This window comes from Sinocyclocheilus grahami, unplaced genomic scaffold (assembly GCF_001515645.1).
Source record: "Sinocyclocheilus grahami isolate Dianchi unplaced genomic scaffold, SAMN03320097.WGS_v1.1 scaffold1172.1, whole genome shotgun sequence".
Classification (NCBI taxonomy): Eukaryota; Metazoa; Chordata; class Actinopteri; order Cypriniformes; family Cyprinidae; genus Sinocyclocheilus; species Sinocyclocheilus grahami.
The window spans coordinates 172,728-188,548 of NW_015506351.1; the positions used below are offsets into that span (position 1 = coordinate 172,728).

The following is a 15,821-nucleotide window of genomic DNA, read 5'->3' on the forward strand; positions in this document are numbered from 1 at the left end:
ACACGTGTTTGAACGTTGCATTAGCATCTCTTTTCTTTCACGTCTCACATTTGTCACAGCATTAAAATCCAACGCTCACGTTAAAATAAGTTCAACTTTCAAAAATGCATGATGTATGAATGCCCCTTAACATCGGAAGCACAACTATGGCACCCTAAAATACTTACTTTGTAGGCAGCTTCACCTCATCTCACCAACAAACAGAGCTACAGGATTAGGGGCATGGCATGTCAACGGTTGTATTTGACAGCAACATGGCGGAGACATTCTGTGCTTTGATTTTTTTTTAATCCATACCTGAGCTCTACGTCTCATGTTTTTAGATGCAAAAACGTATTCTGTGTGAACGGCCCCTTATGGTGTATTCACACAGGATGTCACTGTTAACACTTCTCGTTTATTTTGAATGGGCAACGTCATGCATCGCCGAACTGAATTGTGGATCCGTTGTGTCGTGGCACTGCCATTGCTTGCGGCAAAAGTTGATACATTTTCAACTTTTCAAGCACCAACGCAGGTGTCAGCCAATCAGATCGCCTTATGCAAATACCTTAGCGCAGACGCTTGCCAATCATGTTTATGCAACACCGGAAAAGTAATGTGATTGGCTGTTGTCACTATGACGATCGTGTCAGCACCAAGCTTCAGACATGCCCTGCGTCAAATGTCGATGCCGACGCTCCATGTGAATATACCGTTACTCACAAAGTCATGAAGCGTTCATGATAAACTAGAGTCATGCAAATGAAGCACTAAAGCTAATACAATATATATTTTTTTTATATTCTACCAATGATAAAACTGTGCTATTGGTTTTGTGAGGGAACACACTGGTAGGACTGTTTTTATGATTATTATTAACATATATAGTGATTTTCAAGTTAAGATTTTGTGTAATGCATAATGGCGATTGTAAAATATGCATTTTTGGTATGGGAGTGGAATAATTAATAATAAATAATTTCTGAGTGGGATTGGGGGTATTATACCTAGTTTTGTTACTCAGATCTGGCAACCCTTCAAAACACTGACTAACCGAGTGTGTGATGTCTTATGGTCAATGTGTTCTTGCCACTCTGTGCTAAATTATGTTAATTGGAATGGAAAATCTGAAATCATCTAAAAGGAATGACAAGGCAGCAACATTCAGTCACCCAGCACACACACACTTGAGGAATGCTAGGACCTGACATCTCACATTTCGACATTTATCGACTGCGGCAGCACTCATTAATGGGTTCACAGAAATGTGACTGATGACAGCTGAGGATTCAACGTGAGAAAGACTGTGTGTGTGTGTGTTACTGAATGAGATTCCTTAAAACTAAGTTTGTCTTTCGGAGTTACTATGGCAACCTCATCTACAGCATCCTCTATGAGACTAATACTGTCATTAGCGTTTCACTCCCAAATCTGCCTTCTCCTGCTTTTAAAGGTGTAATTAGAGCAGGGAATGTTGTTCATCGTTAAGATTACAGCTCAGAGAAAAAAAAAATCTCAGATTTTTCAAGTGACAAAGCATTATGTCTATAACAATGAATGCGCCCATAACATGCACATCATGTATGTAAATTATTATTATTTCTTTTTATTTAAATTTCTGAATTTGCAGTTCTGGATTTGTTAAGCTGTAATTTTTGAAGGGTATATTTAGTTGTTATACAGGTATGAATTTATACTAACTGTAAGGAATTAACATGATAGAAGAACGTGAATAATAAATATAACGAATCTCCTGCATTAGAGACAGCTGAAAGAGCATCACACTTAAACTGACTTCTCAGTATGTGTGTGTGTGTGTGTTACTGAATGAGATTCCTTAAAACTAAGTTTGTCTTTCGGAGTTACTATGGCAACCTCATCTACAGCATCCTCTATGAGACTAATACTGTCATTAGCGTTTCACTCCCAAATCTGCCTTCTCCTGCTTTTAAAGGTGTAATTAGAGCAGGGAATGTTGTTCATCGTTAAGATTACAGCTCAGAGAAAAAAAAAATCTCAGATTTTTCAAGTGACAAAGCATTATGTCTATAACAATGAATGCGCCCATAACATGCACATCATGTATGTAAATTATTATTATTTCTTTTTATTTAAATTTCTGAATTTGCAGTTCTGGATTTGTTAAGCTGTAATTTTTGAAGGGTATATTTAGTTGTTATACAGGTATGAATTTATACTAACTGTAAGGAATTAACATGATAGAAGAACGTGAATAATAAATATAACGAATCTCCTGCATTAGAGACAGCTGAAAGAGCATCACACTTAAACTGACTTCTCAGTAATGAGTTGTGCAGATGGACACACACACACACAGTCCCTGTAGAGACCAGAGACCACATTACAGCTTATTCTTAAAATATCACCCAAACATCACACTCAAGTCTTACAAAAAGATGGCTATACTATGGTACAAAAAGATGGCTATACTATGGTACCGTATGATTAACCTATTCATATTCCACAGAATCTACAGGGTAATGAAAGGTATATGCACATATGAAAGTGTCTGTAAAAACCCATAGTATTACCATTTTTGTAAGTGAAGCAAATGTTGATATATAGCTGCATATACACAAATTTCCGAACACCTGAACACACACACATAAAGCCGTCGTGAGGCCTGTGAGACCCTCTGGTAGTTTATAGTCGCTGCCATACATGGCCACAGCTTCTGGAATAGCAACTGCCATCTGATCTGACCACACAATCTCTCGCCCGCTTGTTCACTCGCTCTCTGAAACTCTTTCTCTCTGTGAGAATAATGCAAAAAGCAAGAAATGACACTAATACACAATAGGACCTGAAACTCGGAAAAAATGACCGTCAAAAATGAGTCTAAATCCATCTTTTTCAACAAATGACTAAAAGAAGTGCTTAGCCTTTATATGAAAATTAAGATCAAAGTTAAAAAAAAAACGATGTGTGACTGATATTTTCTAGCCACACACAGATGAGACTTTTATAGACATTTTAAAAGATTATACAAGGTAAATGTAAAGCAAATTGATTTAAACTTTTTGAAACACAATTTAAGTAACAATGAAAAAAAAAAAAAAAATAGCATAAACAATGTCAGAGAAATACAAGTAATTGTATTAGTAAAATGATCCCTTTTATATGTTTTATATGTTTGACTCTTCACATACTGTAAATAAATCCAGTTATATGAGAGGTCGTTACATACCACAGCACAAAACACATCCCACTTCACAAAAATCTCACAATTCTGAGTGTCTAAAATATTATCTTAAATATAGGGGTCATTCTCAGAAAATGCATAAAATATTTTAGAGAAAAAAAACAAATGATATTTAAGATACTGGTGTTTAGAGAACCAATTGGCTATGGCAGTGGTGACGAGAAGTGAGGAATCTACAAGAGGGGTGGGGTGGTGGTGAGGAGAAATAGAGCGGATACACGGTCAGGCGCAAATGCTATCGGGGAGAATGACAGGTAGAAAGGGGGCACAGTGCGTTTACCTGTATGAAGTGAAAGAGTTTCCCGTACACTGCGCGATGCTAACTTTCTTCCCCCCAAACCAGCTCTGCATTTGGTGTCCACAGTTCCATAGGGACCTAGTTCAGTTGGAACAGTCACATCAGAAATCTTTGTTTTTGGGGGTGAAAAAAAAAAAAAAAAAGGAAGCATGCACAATGGAAGCAGAAGTGAGCGAAGCCTTGTGGGAGAGATCTTGAATTTACAATTGCAGCCCCATCACGTACAACTAAAGGAAATGCAAAAAGGTTTTACAGTGTGGGTGCCTCCTGACACTCACACATAAACATGTTTTACAATATGCTTGCATCATAAAAGCATGTCAAGGATAGTCATCATTGAAGCACACTCCAGTTAAAGAAGCTGCATGGGGACTATGGGTGGTTAAAAAGTACCAAAAGCTGGGTTGAAGATTTTGCTGCTCCTGGGGAAGGGGTTTGGTATGGTGTGTGCAGCTGTGGGGTATAGAGTGGGGTTGCCCCTAGACTTACCCCATCCATAGAGACAGGGGTGAGATTGGGATCAGTCTCTAGTCCTTTAGCTTCTTTTCAGGGCTCCGTTTCATACGAGTCTGGTCGTTTCACAAAGGAAAAACAATCATGAAACATCAAAAGGCAAGAACAGCTAAAGCTCCAAGCAAAAGCTCTTGAGTTCCCTCTTTAAATGATCAGGCAGGCTCTTTATTTGAAGGCTTGTTATAGTCGTAAAGATCATGTACAGATCTTTAAAGTCTTCTCTTCTGAGAACACTTGCGGCAAGAATAGTTACCATGATAGAAACTTCAAACATGAATGTCGATGCAAAATGTTTTCTAAGGTCACATTCACATTCACACACTGGCATCCTCAGCATATTGGTGCGAATAGGGGCATGGTAAATGAATGAAATACTGTCACTAAATGAGAGGCAGATGCAAAGAGAGTTGGAGAGAGATGCAGTGAGGGTCATCTATGGAGTTGCAGCAGCGAAATGAGCAGGAAGACTGAAAGAAACTGATAGGAATCTCCCAATTCATTTAATCCAAAATCACAGCACCACAGAATATACAGCACTTTCGTGTAGCCTTAATCCAGTTTCACTTTATAAGACTACAGATAAAAAATAAAAAAAAATTGCAAAACTTTAATACATTTCACTACTAAGGCATAAGAATCGTAGGCCACTCATGATTTTGGCTGTTTTTCTGGAAAAAAATTGAATTTTGGCTATAAACAATCACTGCGAAAAAGCCACAAGAAGGAACATGTTCTCTCTCTTGCAGCTGTAAACAAAAGATAAAAATTAAAAGGAGTACGTCTCTTTAAATGGATAATTGAGTCCCTTATCACTGTTTATAAAAACACGATAGCATTAATAAAAGACACTTTACAAAAACAGATTCTACAATGCATCCTGGCAGTTAAGTTGGCGAGCTCAGAGACGCTCCCGTAAGACAGATCCCAGCAAAAGCTGACTAGCTACACCTTCCTCTGATTGGTTGCTTCCCATACATCACCATATCTATGGAAGTAGCTACATTAAAGTTGGAGGGGAGAGAAGTCACAGTGTCTTTCAGCTTTCAGGATGGGTGGACAGGGATGGAAGGGTGGGGTTAAAGGTCATCACTAAAGTTTCTCCCTTCTGAGGTGTAAGGGATGCATATGTATGTGTGTGTGGATCGAGGTTGCTTCCCTGTGCACGTGTACACGTGTGCGTTCCTGTCGTGACAACCAATGGAAAGCATACACGCTACACCACAGTCCCAGAGAAAAACAAGGAACACACACACACAAAGACACATAAAATACTTTCCAACCCTGGTCCTACACTTCACACACCTTTGGAGTAAACATACATTCAACTTATTTCAACATTTTTGTAATGCATCGAAATCTAAATGTCTTAACTAAATGAATGTGTAAACTGATTAAGTTCATATAACTAATCAAGCAGTATTTAAAAATATCAAGTCCAGTATTCATTCATAGACTACAAACACTTAGAATATAAAAGTTAAAAAGCATCATGGCTAGTGCCTAATCTACTCTTAAAAACTAATTGGCAATAGATTGAAGGTTTCTTTAAACAGACAATGTGTTACATTGGTTACGTGTGCAGGAATGAGAGCATGCAGTTTTCCCTTTTCAGCCCTGACTACACTGGGTGTGTGTGAGATCAGAACCAAGGTTAGAGGCTCCAGTCTGTAGTTAAAACCGACACAGCCACCGTCTTAAACCCAAGCACGCACACATCATAAACATACACCTGTGGCTTCTTTCTGACACGCACACACACGCAGCACAAGGAAAGGAGAGGCAGAGAGGACGTGGAGCACACTAGCGGAAGGGTGTTTCAGGGGTGTGTAGGGCGAGTTCGGGGCGGCGGAGGAGGGGCTCCTTGTGCGACGGCGGAATCGGCGGTGGCTCATACACGCGGGGTGTTGCCATGGCGATGGCGGCAGACACGGGGGCGGCGGGCAGCACTGGCCTGAGGGAGTCGAGCGTCGCCACCGGCTGAGTAGGCACACCAGACAGAGTCTGCAGTGCGGTCATCGCTGCAAGGTGGTTGGCGGACGGATATGCGTACTGGTACTGTGGATACTGCTGCAGCTGCTGGTACTGCTGGTAGTATTCCGCGTAGTATCTGGGAGAAATGGAGGAGAGGAAACACACATGCACATCCACACAGACAGGGAAAGAGAGACAGAAATCACACAGACAAGCATACACACACATATATATATATATATATATATATATATATATATTCATACATATACACACACACCATTGGACAGGGAGAGAAAGAAACACATTTACACGCAAACACACATACACACATCACCGCCACTGTAAATCGGTAATAAAACAGCCAATCTTTGAAAATTGACAAACTTCTGCTGTAATCATGTATTGTGTCCAGGGCCGGATTTACGGCACGTTCCTATGCTCGCTCGTCCAGGGGGACCAAACACAATGAAGAGATATAACATTTTTGATATGCTATGGGCTATCTACAACAGTAATCTTTTATGTATGTAAATCACACAATCTTTCTCCCGTTCTCTCGTACACAGACGCACACACGCGGAGACGCGAACAGAAACTTGTTCTCAGCGCTGCCCTGCGAATTTATCAATAAAATAGTTTCGCAGCTGAAAAGCTACATGACATTTCTTAGTAGCGAGGTTCTTGAAGCAGTTCAACTTAAAGATTTGGTATTAGTAGACGCTGCCTAATCTCTCTAATAACTGCATTAGCCTGGATATCAGTGGCTCAAGCCTCTGTTATTAGCTCTAAAATGACGTTTTGGAATTTGCTATGGAAGGTTTGGGATGAGGTGCGCAAGAAATTAGTTAAACACACACGAGATTTCAGGACGGAAACATGGCAAACGTCTTGAAATAAATCATCTGAACTATGTCTTGAGGTGTGGATGTTACTCCAGGCCATTACAATTATTAGAGAAATAATGCACTAATGCAATTATATGCAATAATGCGTGATGTGTCCACGGCGCCAGAGCCTATTAATAGAACGGTCTTTCTCCGTTCTCAAATTAAGAACTACATTCGATCTTTATTGACTGAACACAAGTGCTTATTGCAATAGAAAACACTGTAACGGTTTCCACTGATTGTGAATTTTTTTTTTTGCTGGGGTGGTAATATTATATATTACTAGGGAAGGGGGGGGAGGGCAAAAATTTGTTTTGCCTATGTCACAATAAGAGGTAAATCCGGCCCTGATTGTGTCTGTTTTACTGCAATCAACTCACCTGGCTACAGCATCATCCTCCTGTGCAGCGGCTTCCTCTCGACCTGCAGGTGTAGGCAACAAGGCTCTGCGCTTGGCCCTCTGGTACATAAATGGTTTCATAACAGGGTCTGGCAGCAGCGGAGCAGATCTTCTTAGCGGACTCCGGTCCCTCTCTCCAGACTTTGAGCTAGCCTGTTGCTGTTCAGCTAGAACTTGCTGTCCTTGTGCAAAGTAGTGCGCCCTTGCTGCCTCAAAGATAGCTGCTGGGTCAGCTGCCCCAAAACCCCCATAGGCCGGGGAAGCGGTGTAGAGAGCTGGTGCTACTGTATAAGCTTGGTTAACCGCAGCAGCGGTCGGTACCTCCATGCTGTGCGCTGCAGCTAGGAACATTGGATTCGCTACAGCGGATGTGTAAACTTGTGGACCGTATGCAGCTGCGACTGCTCCGTTTGTCACCTGCCCATAGAGAGCTGGGTTAATGGAGCCGTACACCTGTGTAGCAGCTGCAGCAGCACCAGAGTTGAGTGCCTGATTTGCAAGTGTCCCACCGTAGAGCTGATTGGAAACCGTCCCGTACAATTGACTAGCTAGTGCACCGTACACAGCTGGCGCCACGGCGGTTCCTCCTTCCGCCCTCGCACCAGCAGCTGTAAGTCCAGTCAAAGCAGCATACGTGGGGTCAAACGTTGAGGTGTTGTACACAGAATTGTGGACACTCTGTTGAACCTGCAGTGGAAGGCCAGCCGCTGCAGCGGCGGCGGCAGCTAACACGGCCGCTTGGCTCTGGTACTGCTCTAGGGTGGGTTTACCAGCTGGGCATTCACCTGCATAATGGCCCTGTTTTCCACAACAGACACACGGGATTTTCCCAGTTGGAGCCTGCTTACTTGGCTGAACTTTGGACAGCTCCACGGAGAGCGGTCGTCCTTTGAAGGAGGTCCCATGCAAAGCCTCAATTGCCTGCAGCGCATCCTCCTTGTTCTCCATGTGGACAAAGGCATAACCTTCACAAGAACACAACTTTATTATCATGGGGTCCCGCAAGTAAATGTTAGAACAGTGCAGAACCGTGTGGTACCCTGCATGAGCTCTAACACCCAGTTTAAATTAAGAGTAGCCGACCTCGCCCTGGAGAGCTAACTTGGTTTTATTGTGCACTCATGATTTTTCTAGAGTATCTTTTGCTGCTGAATTATCCTCTAACCTAGTTTATAATAGTATTTTTGTCATAGATTGTGATTTTATATATTTTCCATTTGTTATTTTTCAGCAGATTGTGTTTAACACACAAAAGAGTGATGATCAGATCAACACACAGAAGTATAGAAATTCTACATTAATAAAAAAATAATAATACACTCATATCTGAAATGTAGATATTCAGAATTTTTGGTATCAGATCGAGTTGTTTCTGAAAAAATGGTATCACTGCATCTCTAGTTTGATTAGAGTTAAAGCTAAACTCTGCAGGATGGTAGCCCTCCAGGAGCAGGGCTGGCTACTTTTGCGTTAGGTTTCGTCAGCGACTTAATAATCTCTTACCTTTCACCTTATCGCACTCCAAAACTTTGCCAAAGGTCTGAAACAGCTCCCGAAGATCTTCTGTGGTGCACATACTACTCAGATTACCCACAAACACCTTCGTCGAGTGGAGCGGGCGTCCTCGGGACTCCTCAACCACAAGGTTGCGTCCTTTGAACTCTCTGCCATTGAGCTCCTGGATGGCACGCTCAGCAGCGCCCTCTCCTTGCAAGTGTACAAAAGCAAACTGTCTCAAGACGCTGCAGCTAACCACCTGGCCATACGACTCAAAGATGGCTGACAGTTCTTCTTGCGTGGTTTCCAGGGCCAGATTCCCTACGAAGAGCTTAACTGTGTGGCCCTTATCCATAGTGCTGAAATGAGTGAAAGATGTTATTTTAATAACTGACATATCAGACAAGTACATATAAATGTGTACGTACAATTTGAAAAGTGAAGGGTACACAATTCCAGGGGCGTATGGCATATTTGCGTACGGCAGAATCTAGCAGTTAATCAGCCAGAGACTCACCGAGTCTTCAAAACAATCCAACCGAGGTGCATAGACCAAAAAACTTTCCCAAAAAGTAAAATACTTGAAAAAAGTCCGCACACTCTCAAAAATCAAAAAGTCACAAGCGAGATGAAAGCAGTGCAAGCAATTTACTGAAAAAAAAACAAGGCAAATGTTTCGGTCACATGTTGACCATTTTCAATGCCAAGCTAACAATCTTTTGTTGTTTTTTTGAGAACGTGCAGACTTTTTCCAAGTATTTTACTTTTTGAGAATATAGCAGTTGTCATACACTAGCATTAAGAGTTCAGACAAAATATTATCGATGATGCTCGTTAAAAATAATCCACATATTTTTAGGAGAACAGACCTGAACATTGCTAGGTCGAGGTTCCTAATAATGACAATTTATGGATCATCTGTCACAATAAGCACTGCTGTTATGATAACGCTGACTTCTCTGATTGGATCCTGCTTCGAGATTGTGGTTAGCGCCGTGTTTACCTTTGTTTTGATCATTAAAATGTTTATTTTATTATTTTAACAATGTAGAGATCATAATGGCAGTTTTTTTTTTTATCATATAATGTATGCATTATTGCAAAAGTAATTCTTAATCATTTTCTCTGTGTGGAGTGTGCGCTGTCGCAGTTTGTTGCATCTATTATCGCACGTCTTTTAATACTGTAAAGCTGCTTAGACACAATCTGCATTGTAAAAAGCGCCATATAAATAATAGTGACTTCACTAGACTTGACTTATGCAATAAGGTAAGACATACTGTGTGTTTTTATAACGCTGTTCACTGTGAATTTAATTAATAGTGCATCATGCACTTTGTTTAGGTAATGTGGGTTTATCATTCAGAAATGTTGTCGTTGTTGTCCATGTATGTCCCGCCACAGGGAATTAATACAGAGAATTATACAATTCTCTTAGAAAAATGTGGCTGTACCATGGTACAATTATAGCATCAGATATTAAATATTATTCAATACTATAGTACTCTGAAGCATAGTGAATAAATAGTGATATTTATCATACTCCGGTGATTCATGCAGTACCAAAGTACCATGGTTTACAGACAGTGCCCACCCAAAATAACAACAGTACCATTGTACCACTTTTTCGTTAGTTTTATCTCCCATTAATGGGTGAGAGAAATACATTTACACATGCAGGGAGAGGTAATAACAGTTAATTAAAAATTGGACCCTAGTAAAAACAACATATTGTCTTAAGTATAACTTGTTTTAAGTGTGACAAACAAATAAAAGTCCTGAGGACATATCATACATATCACACCTCATTAAACTCAGTCCTATCACATTAACAACGTTAAAGCAAATTATTCAGCACACGTAAAACCTCAAGCACACGTTTATTCAGCATAGATGAAATGAATCAGCTGCAGTCACAAAGCCATAGCAGTCTGTGACGCAGTGCACGCAGAGTAAACACGTTCACTTCCTCAATGTAGAGCTCGCGGAACAAACAAACAAACAAACACACGTCTCTTTAGATGATAACGGTTTAAATGCACCTCTGAAAACTGCGTGAACCCCATTTAAACGACCGCTCGGACGAAATGGGTGAGAGACGCCGACTCGCAGATCTCTTTGTAGCACTTCGGCTTCAACAGGAGTAGCGCGTGCCGAGTGATTTACTGAATGCAACATTTCTGACACCAGATGTTTACAAAACACTCCACAACGCTTCCGCCATCGACACCACCAACGCCCGCTATGTCGTTTTATATATCCATTACATACATGTGCGTATTTGTTATTCATTCTTTCCAGCCGAGACCTCTAGATGACTCATTTTGTAGGGATTTTATTTTTGGGTGTCCCCGAGCTCGCGCCCCAAACCCTTTGCGTTTCTCTATAAATCACACCGCGAGCTCGTCTATATCATCCCGCTTCGCATCGGCCGTCGTCAACTACTGATCCTATATGATACATTAAGAAATTACTTGAAACATAAACATGTATATAGAGGAAAAGAATCTCCCATCTTACCTAAGCGGTGCGGGGTTTCAAAATGGTCGGTTCACTTCCGTTCTTTTCGAATCGCTCTCATTCTTCAGCAGTGGGGACTGAACGCATGCTGATGCATTCACTTATAACACACACACACACACACACACAGAGAGAGAGGGACCGGGTACTGTGTGCATCTGCATTGCTTGCACACCATGCATCATTTAGTTTTTTTCTTGTTAAACAGGAAAGCAAAGAGAGACCTTGCAAAAAATGCTTTAAATGCGCCACAGATCTTCTTTTTTGTTAAATTAATTTGATATGTATGCATTGCAAGCAACTTTGTTTTTTTTTTGTTTTTTAGAAAGCCAGATATAAATATGTGACCCTGTACCACAAAACCAATCATAAGGGTCCATTTTTAGAAATTGAGATGTATGCATCATATCAAAGCTGAATAAATGAGCTTTCTATTGATGTATGGTTTGTTAGGACAGGACAATATTTGGCTGAGATACAACTATTTGAAAATCTGGAATCTGAGGGTGCAAAAAAATCTAAATATTGAGAAAATCACCTTTAAAGTTGTCCAAATGAAGTTAATTAAGTTTTGATATATTTACGGTAGGAAATTTAAAAAGATCTTCATGGAACATGATCTTAATATCCTAATGATTTTTGGCATAAAAGAAAAATCTATAATTTTGACCCATACAATGTATTGTTGGCTATTGCTACAAATATCCCCCAGCGACTTAACACTGCTTTTGTGCTCCAGGGTCACATATGGGCAGTTGCATATGTTTATTAAGAGCCTTTTTCAAGAGTACTGTCAGGTTATTTTTAGTGGGAATTCAAATAAAAAGGTGCTAACTTTTTGTTTTTTTTTTTTTTTTACATTTTCTAAAATATTTGTACAACAATAATCATTACAAATGATACAAAAATGACACTTTAATTAAGTCACATTATAGGTTGCTGCTGAAGAGCTTGTTTGCAAGAATGGGAAATTCAGATTAATGGCAGGCTGAAATGTAATTAACCTAAGGGCTATTTTTTATTTACTATTATTATTTTTTGTAATAGCATAAGAGCTTTGTGAATAATTTATAATATTGTATTTATTTTATTTTATTTTATATTATCTTCTATTTAAAAATGACCCTTTCAAGAAACACGGATAGTTCCGGTCCTCGATTCTGATTGGTTGAGCCACGTTCAAAGCTGTTGTAAATTACTCCACAAACACACACCTTTGTTTACTTCTGTGCTGTTCTGCAACCACTTTGTTGGAACCACATTGTTTGGTGGAAGAATACTGTTTTTATTAATATCATTACACTGTATTTGCTCCGTTTTATTTTGTGAAACCTTACTACGTATATGGAATAACCGTTTTATAAAAGCAATACACCCTGTGAAACCGTGGTTTACAGTGAATTTATAACAGCTAAGGGGGTTTTAGACTCAGTTTCGCGTCGTAACAACACACCTTAGCTGTTATAAATTCACTGTAAACCACGGTTTCACTGGGTTTATTGCTTTAATCAGTCATGGTATAATAATAACTTTTAGGTTTTTCCCCCCTAAATTTAAATTTTGATTTTGAACTTAAAGCAGCAGTGTGTAAAATCAGACATACTAAAGTATGACAGAATCACTGTGATAATTGGAGATAAATTTCACACCATCCATGTACATATTTACACACGGTTTGATTTCTGTGGATCAAAACGTGGCTCAGAATCTCATTCAGTTCATGCACGACAGGCACGTTTTTGGTCTCTTATCCTTCATTCATGTCCATCTGCGGTCCCTGACGCGTGGGTAGGTCTCATCCTCACCCCATTACAGATTAGCAGTCGGTGACTTTACGTCTTTTCCCAGCAACGGGTCGATCTCTCTCCTCCCACAGAGGCACACCATCACAGGCACAGATCTGTTTGGGGTTTTGAAGCAAGCTGGCGGAGCGGGCGATGATTGCACAGGCCAGCCTGAGAAAGCAGCGAGAGACAGCGGACGTTAAGCAAACACACACGGTCCACTGAAGGACATCCAACAGCAGAGAGAGAGCTCTGGACGGACTGGGATTTCTGCAGGAACACATACCAAGAGCGCTGGATGATGTTAAACAGCTCAGTCTGTTTGTATTACACACACAAACACTCTACAAGAAGCAGCCTATCTATCTAATGTTTTTGTCTGGATAAGAATGTCCTTCACCTCTCTCCAGAGTTTCCTGTTATTCTGGACAGCGGGTGATTCCCACGCCCCAAATCACCCTCTCCAGAATCCACCACCAGAGACCGACCAATCACATCGCACACCTGCCAGGAGACGCATGTGACCGCATAACACTGCATCTCACAACCAGAGACTAAATTATCATAGGTTGGTGAAAAATTGAATACAGCATGTAACTCAGATCCAGTGTTGTTTTAGTATGACTGATATGTGAGCCTGGAGCACAAAAGCAGTGTTAAGTCGCTGGGATTTCAGATGATGCATAAATCGCAATGTTGAAAAATTGATACTTAAGACTGGTTTTGTGGTTCAGGGTCTCACACACACACACACACACACACAGTGGTGTGAAAAAGTGTTGGCCCCCTTCCTGATTTCTTATTTTTTTTTACGTTTGTCACACTTTAATGTTTCAGATCATCAAACAAATTATCCTATCCTAACACACTGTACATCAATGGAGAGCTTATTTACTCATGATGTATAAATCTCAATTTAGAAAAATTGACCCTTATGACTGGTTTTGTGGTCCAGGGTAAAATATTTTTAATCCATTTTTTTCTATATATATATATATAGTATATTTTCTGTTTTCACTTTATTTTTAAGGTAACATTTTAGATTTTTTTTGTGTTTTGTAATTATTATTATTTAATACCATGTAGTTTTTATAAATGTTATCTCAGTATTAGTTATTTTAGTACTTCAAGTTAAACTAAATGAAAATGAGAAACGTTGCCTTTGCATCTACCTTAAATAAAATAAGTTACATTTTTTTAGATTTTATTTTAAGTATGAAAAGTAATGTTTTTGTATGGTTTAGTTATAGTTGTATATAACTACAATATATTAGGGCTGTCAAAATGGCTGAAAAATTTAATTTGAATTTTGTACTTAAATATGATCAAAATTCGAATTATATTCTAATTTAAAATGCATAATTTCAGTTAAGGTGAAGAAAAGCTTTTGGCTTCTCTCCTGAGGCAACAAGAGGGCGCACGGAGCAAAATATTACTAATGCACGTTTCTTCAACGCATAATATAACATGACTATCTGTGAAAAAAGTGCATAATGTTTAAAATAATGTTTATAAACCATTTAGAATTAAATAAGTTTTATTAAACTTATTTAAACAACTATAAACAAAACAGCATTATGTATGTATGCATAGTTTAATACAAAGGGCCGAAAGCCACACAGAGTGCATTTTTCATTTAAAAACACGAGTTGCGAAGCTCTGCCGTCAGGATCAGCCATAATATTCCCCAGATCTCCTACATGCTAGAGACCAGACAGAGACACAGCATTACTGCAGACCACCTCCAGTCATCTTTACCCACAACACCTTCGTTTCAATGTCAGTGTTAGTCAAAAAGCCTAAACTTACCCAAACTAAATAAAGCAAAAAAGGAATAAAAAATGACAAAATTCTGTTAAATAATAAATAAATGTTATATAAATGTAATTATAAACATTAATAAAGAATGCATTCATTATTAATAAATACATTATATATGTAAATATTTTTTTAATATAAATTAATTAATTAAATGTATATGATATAAAATAATTTATTTTAAATAATTTCATGTATTGCTTATTCTACCAGAGTAAATTGCTTAAAAATAAAAATAAATAAAATTGCTTGTTTTAAGCAAATAAATAAACATTAATATATTAAATAAATGAAATAACTATATTAATATATATATATATATAAATTTAATTCTATATATTATATGTAATATAATAATTCTATTACGTTAATATATCACTTAACTGTATATAATATTACATAATTTGCTGTATGTATATATATATATAAATTTAATTCTATATATTATATGTAATATAATAATTCTATTACGTTAATATATCACTTAACTGTATATAATATTACATAATTTGCTGTATGTATATATATATATAAATTTAATTCTATATATTATATGTAATATAATAATTCTATTACGTTAATATATCACTTAACTGTATATAATATTACATAATTTGCTGTATGTATGTATATATATATATAACAAGATTCTGTTATCGAGTTTAATAAATAAGCAGGCAAATAAACAATAATAGTAATAAATATAATAAAAAATACAATTATTAAATAAATTAAATAATATATTAAATGCCTATATTAGCTTTTATAATAGCTTTTTAATAATTTATAATAGCTTTTTTTAAATATATATATTAGCTTCCATAGTTTTTGGACACTGTACCATAAAATACCACTCAGGCATTGTATATAGAGTACAGCAGGGCTAACTGTCCTCTGAGCAACTACAAGGTTTATAAAAACAAGT

General features: G+C 38.3%; 2 protein-coding genes and 1 pseudogene across 2 annotated transcripts; all 3 read right to left on the reverse strand.

The window, feature by feature from the left end:
• Window positions 1-5,103, reverse strand: part of LOC107567598 (alpha-actinin-3-like) — a 35,568-nt pseudogene extending 30,465 nt beyond the window's left edge.
• Window positions 5,104-5,110: 7 nt separating this feature from the next.
• LOC107567604 (RNA-binding protein 4B-like) lies at window positions 5,111-11,416 on the reverse strand. Its single transcript, XM_016253304.1, has 4 exons — window positions 11,295-11,416; window positions 8,781-9,133; window positions 7,258-8,242; window positions 5,111-6,123 (listed from the first exon to the last, which is right to left on the reverse strand). The coding sequence occupies exons 2-4, from the start codon at window positions 9,127-9,129 to the stop codon at window positions 5,817-5,819; spliced, it is 1,641 nt and encodes a 546-aa protein (XP_016108790.1). The 5' UTR covers window positions 9,130-9,133; window positions 11,295-11,416; the 3' UTR covers window positions 5,111-5,816.
• Window positions 11,417-12,674: 1,258 nt separating this feature from the next.
• Window positions 12,675-13,627, reverse strand: LOC107567603 (copper chaperone for superoxide dismutase-like). Its single transcript, XM_016253303.1, has 2 exons — window positions 13,479-13,627; window positions 12,675-13,249 (listed from the first exon to the last, which is right to left on the reverse strand). The coding sequence occupies exons 1-2, from the start codon at window positions 13,616-13,618 to the stop codon at window positions 13,111-13,113; spliced, it is 279 nt and encodes a 92-aa protein (XP_016108789.1). The 5' UTR covers window positions 13,619-13,627; the 3' UTR covers window positions 12,675-13,110.
• Window positions 13,628-15,821: the final 2,194 nt, after the last annotated feature.

Coding starts and splice junctions, on each gene's coding strand:
- LOC107567604 (XM_016253304.1), bottom strand. CDS start 9,129: ATGGATAAGGGCCACACAGTTAAGCTCTTCGTAGGGAATCTGGCCCTG. Junction 8,243..8,780: donor GGAGTGCGATAAGGTGAAAG/GTAAGAGATTAT, acceptor GTTCTTGTGAAG/GTTATGCCTTTGTCCACATG. Junction 6,124..7,257: donor GAGGATGATGCTGTAGCCAG/GTGAGTTGATTG, acceptor CATTTCTCCCAG/ATACTACGCGGAATACTACC.
- LOC107567603 (XM_016253303.1), bottom strand. CDS start 13,618: ATGCAGTGTTATGCGGTCACATGCGTCTCCTGGCAGGTGTGCGATGTG. Junction 13,250..13,478: donor ACAGGAAACTCTGGAGAGAG/GTGAAGGACATT, acceptor CTGCTTTCTCAG/GCTGGCCTGTGCAATCATCG.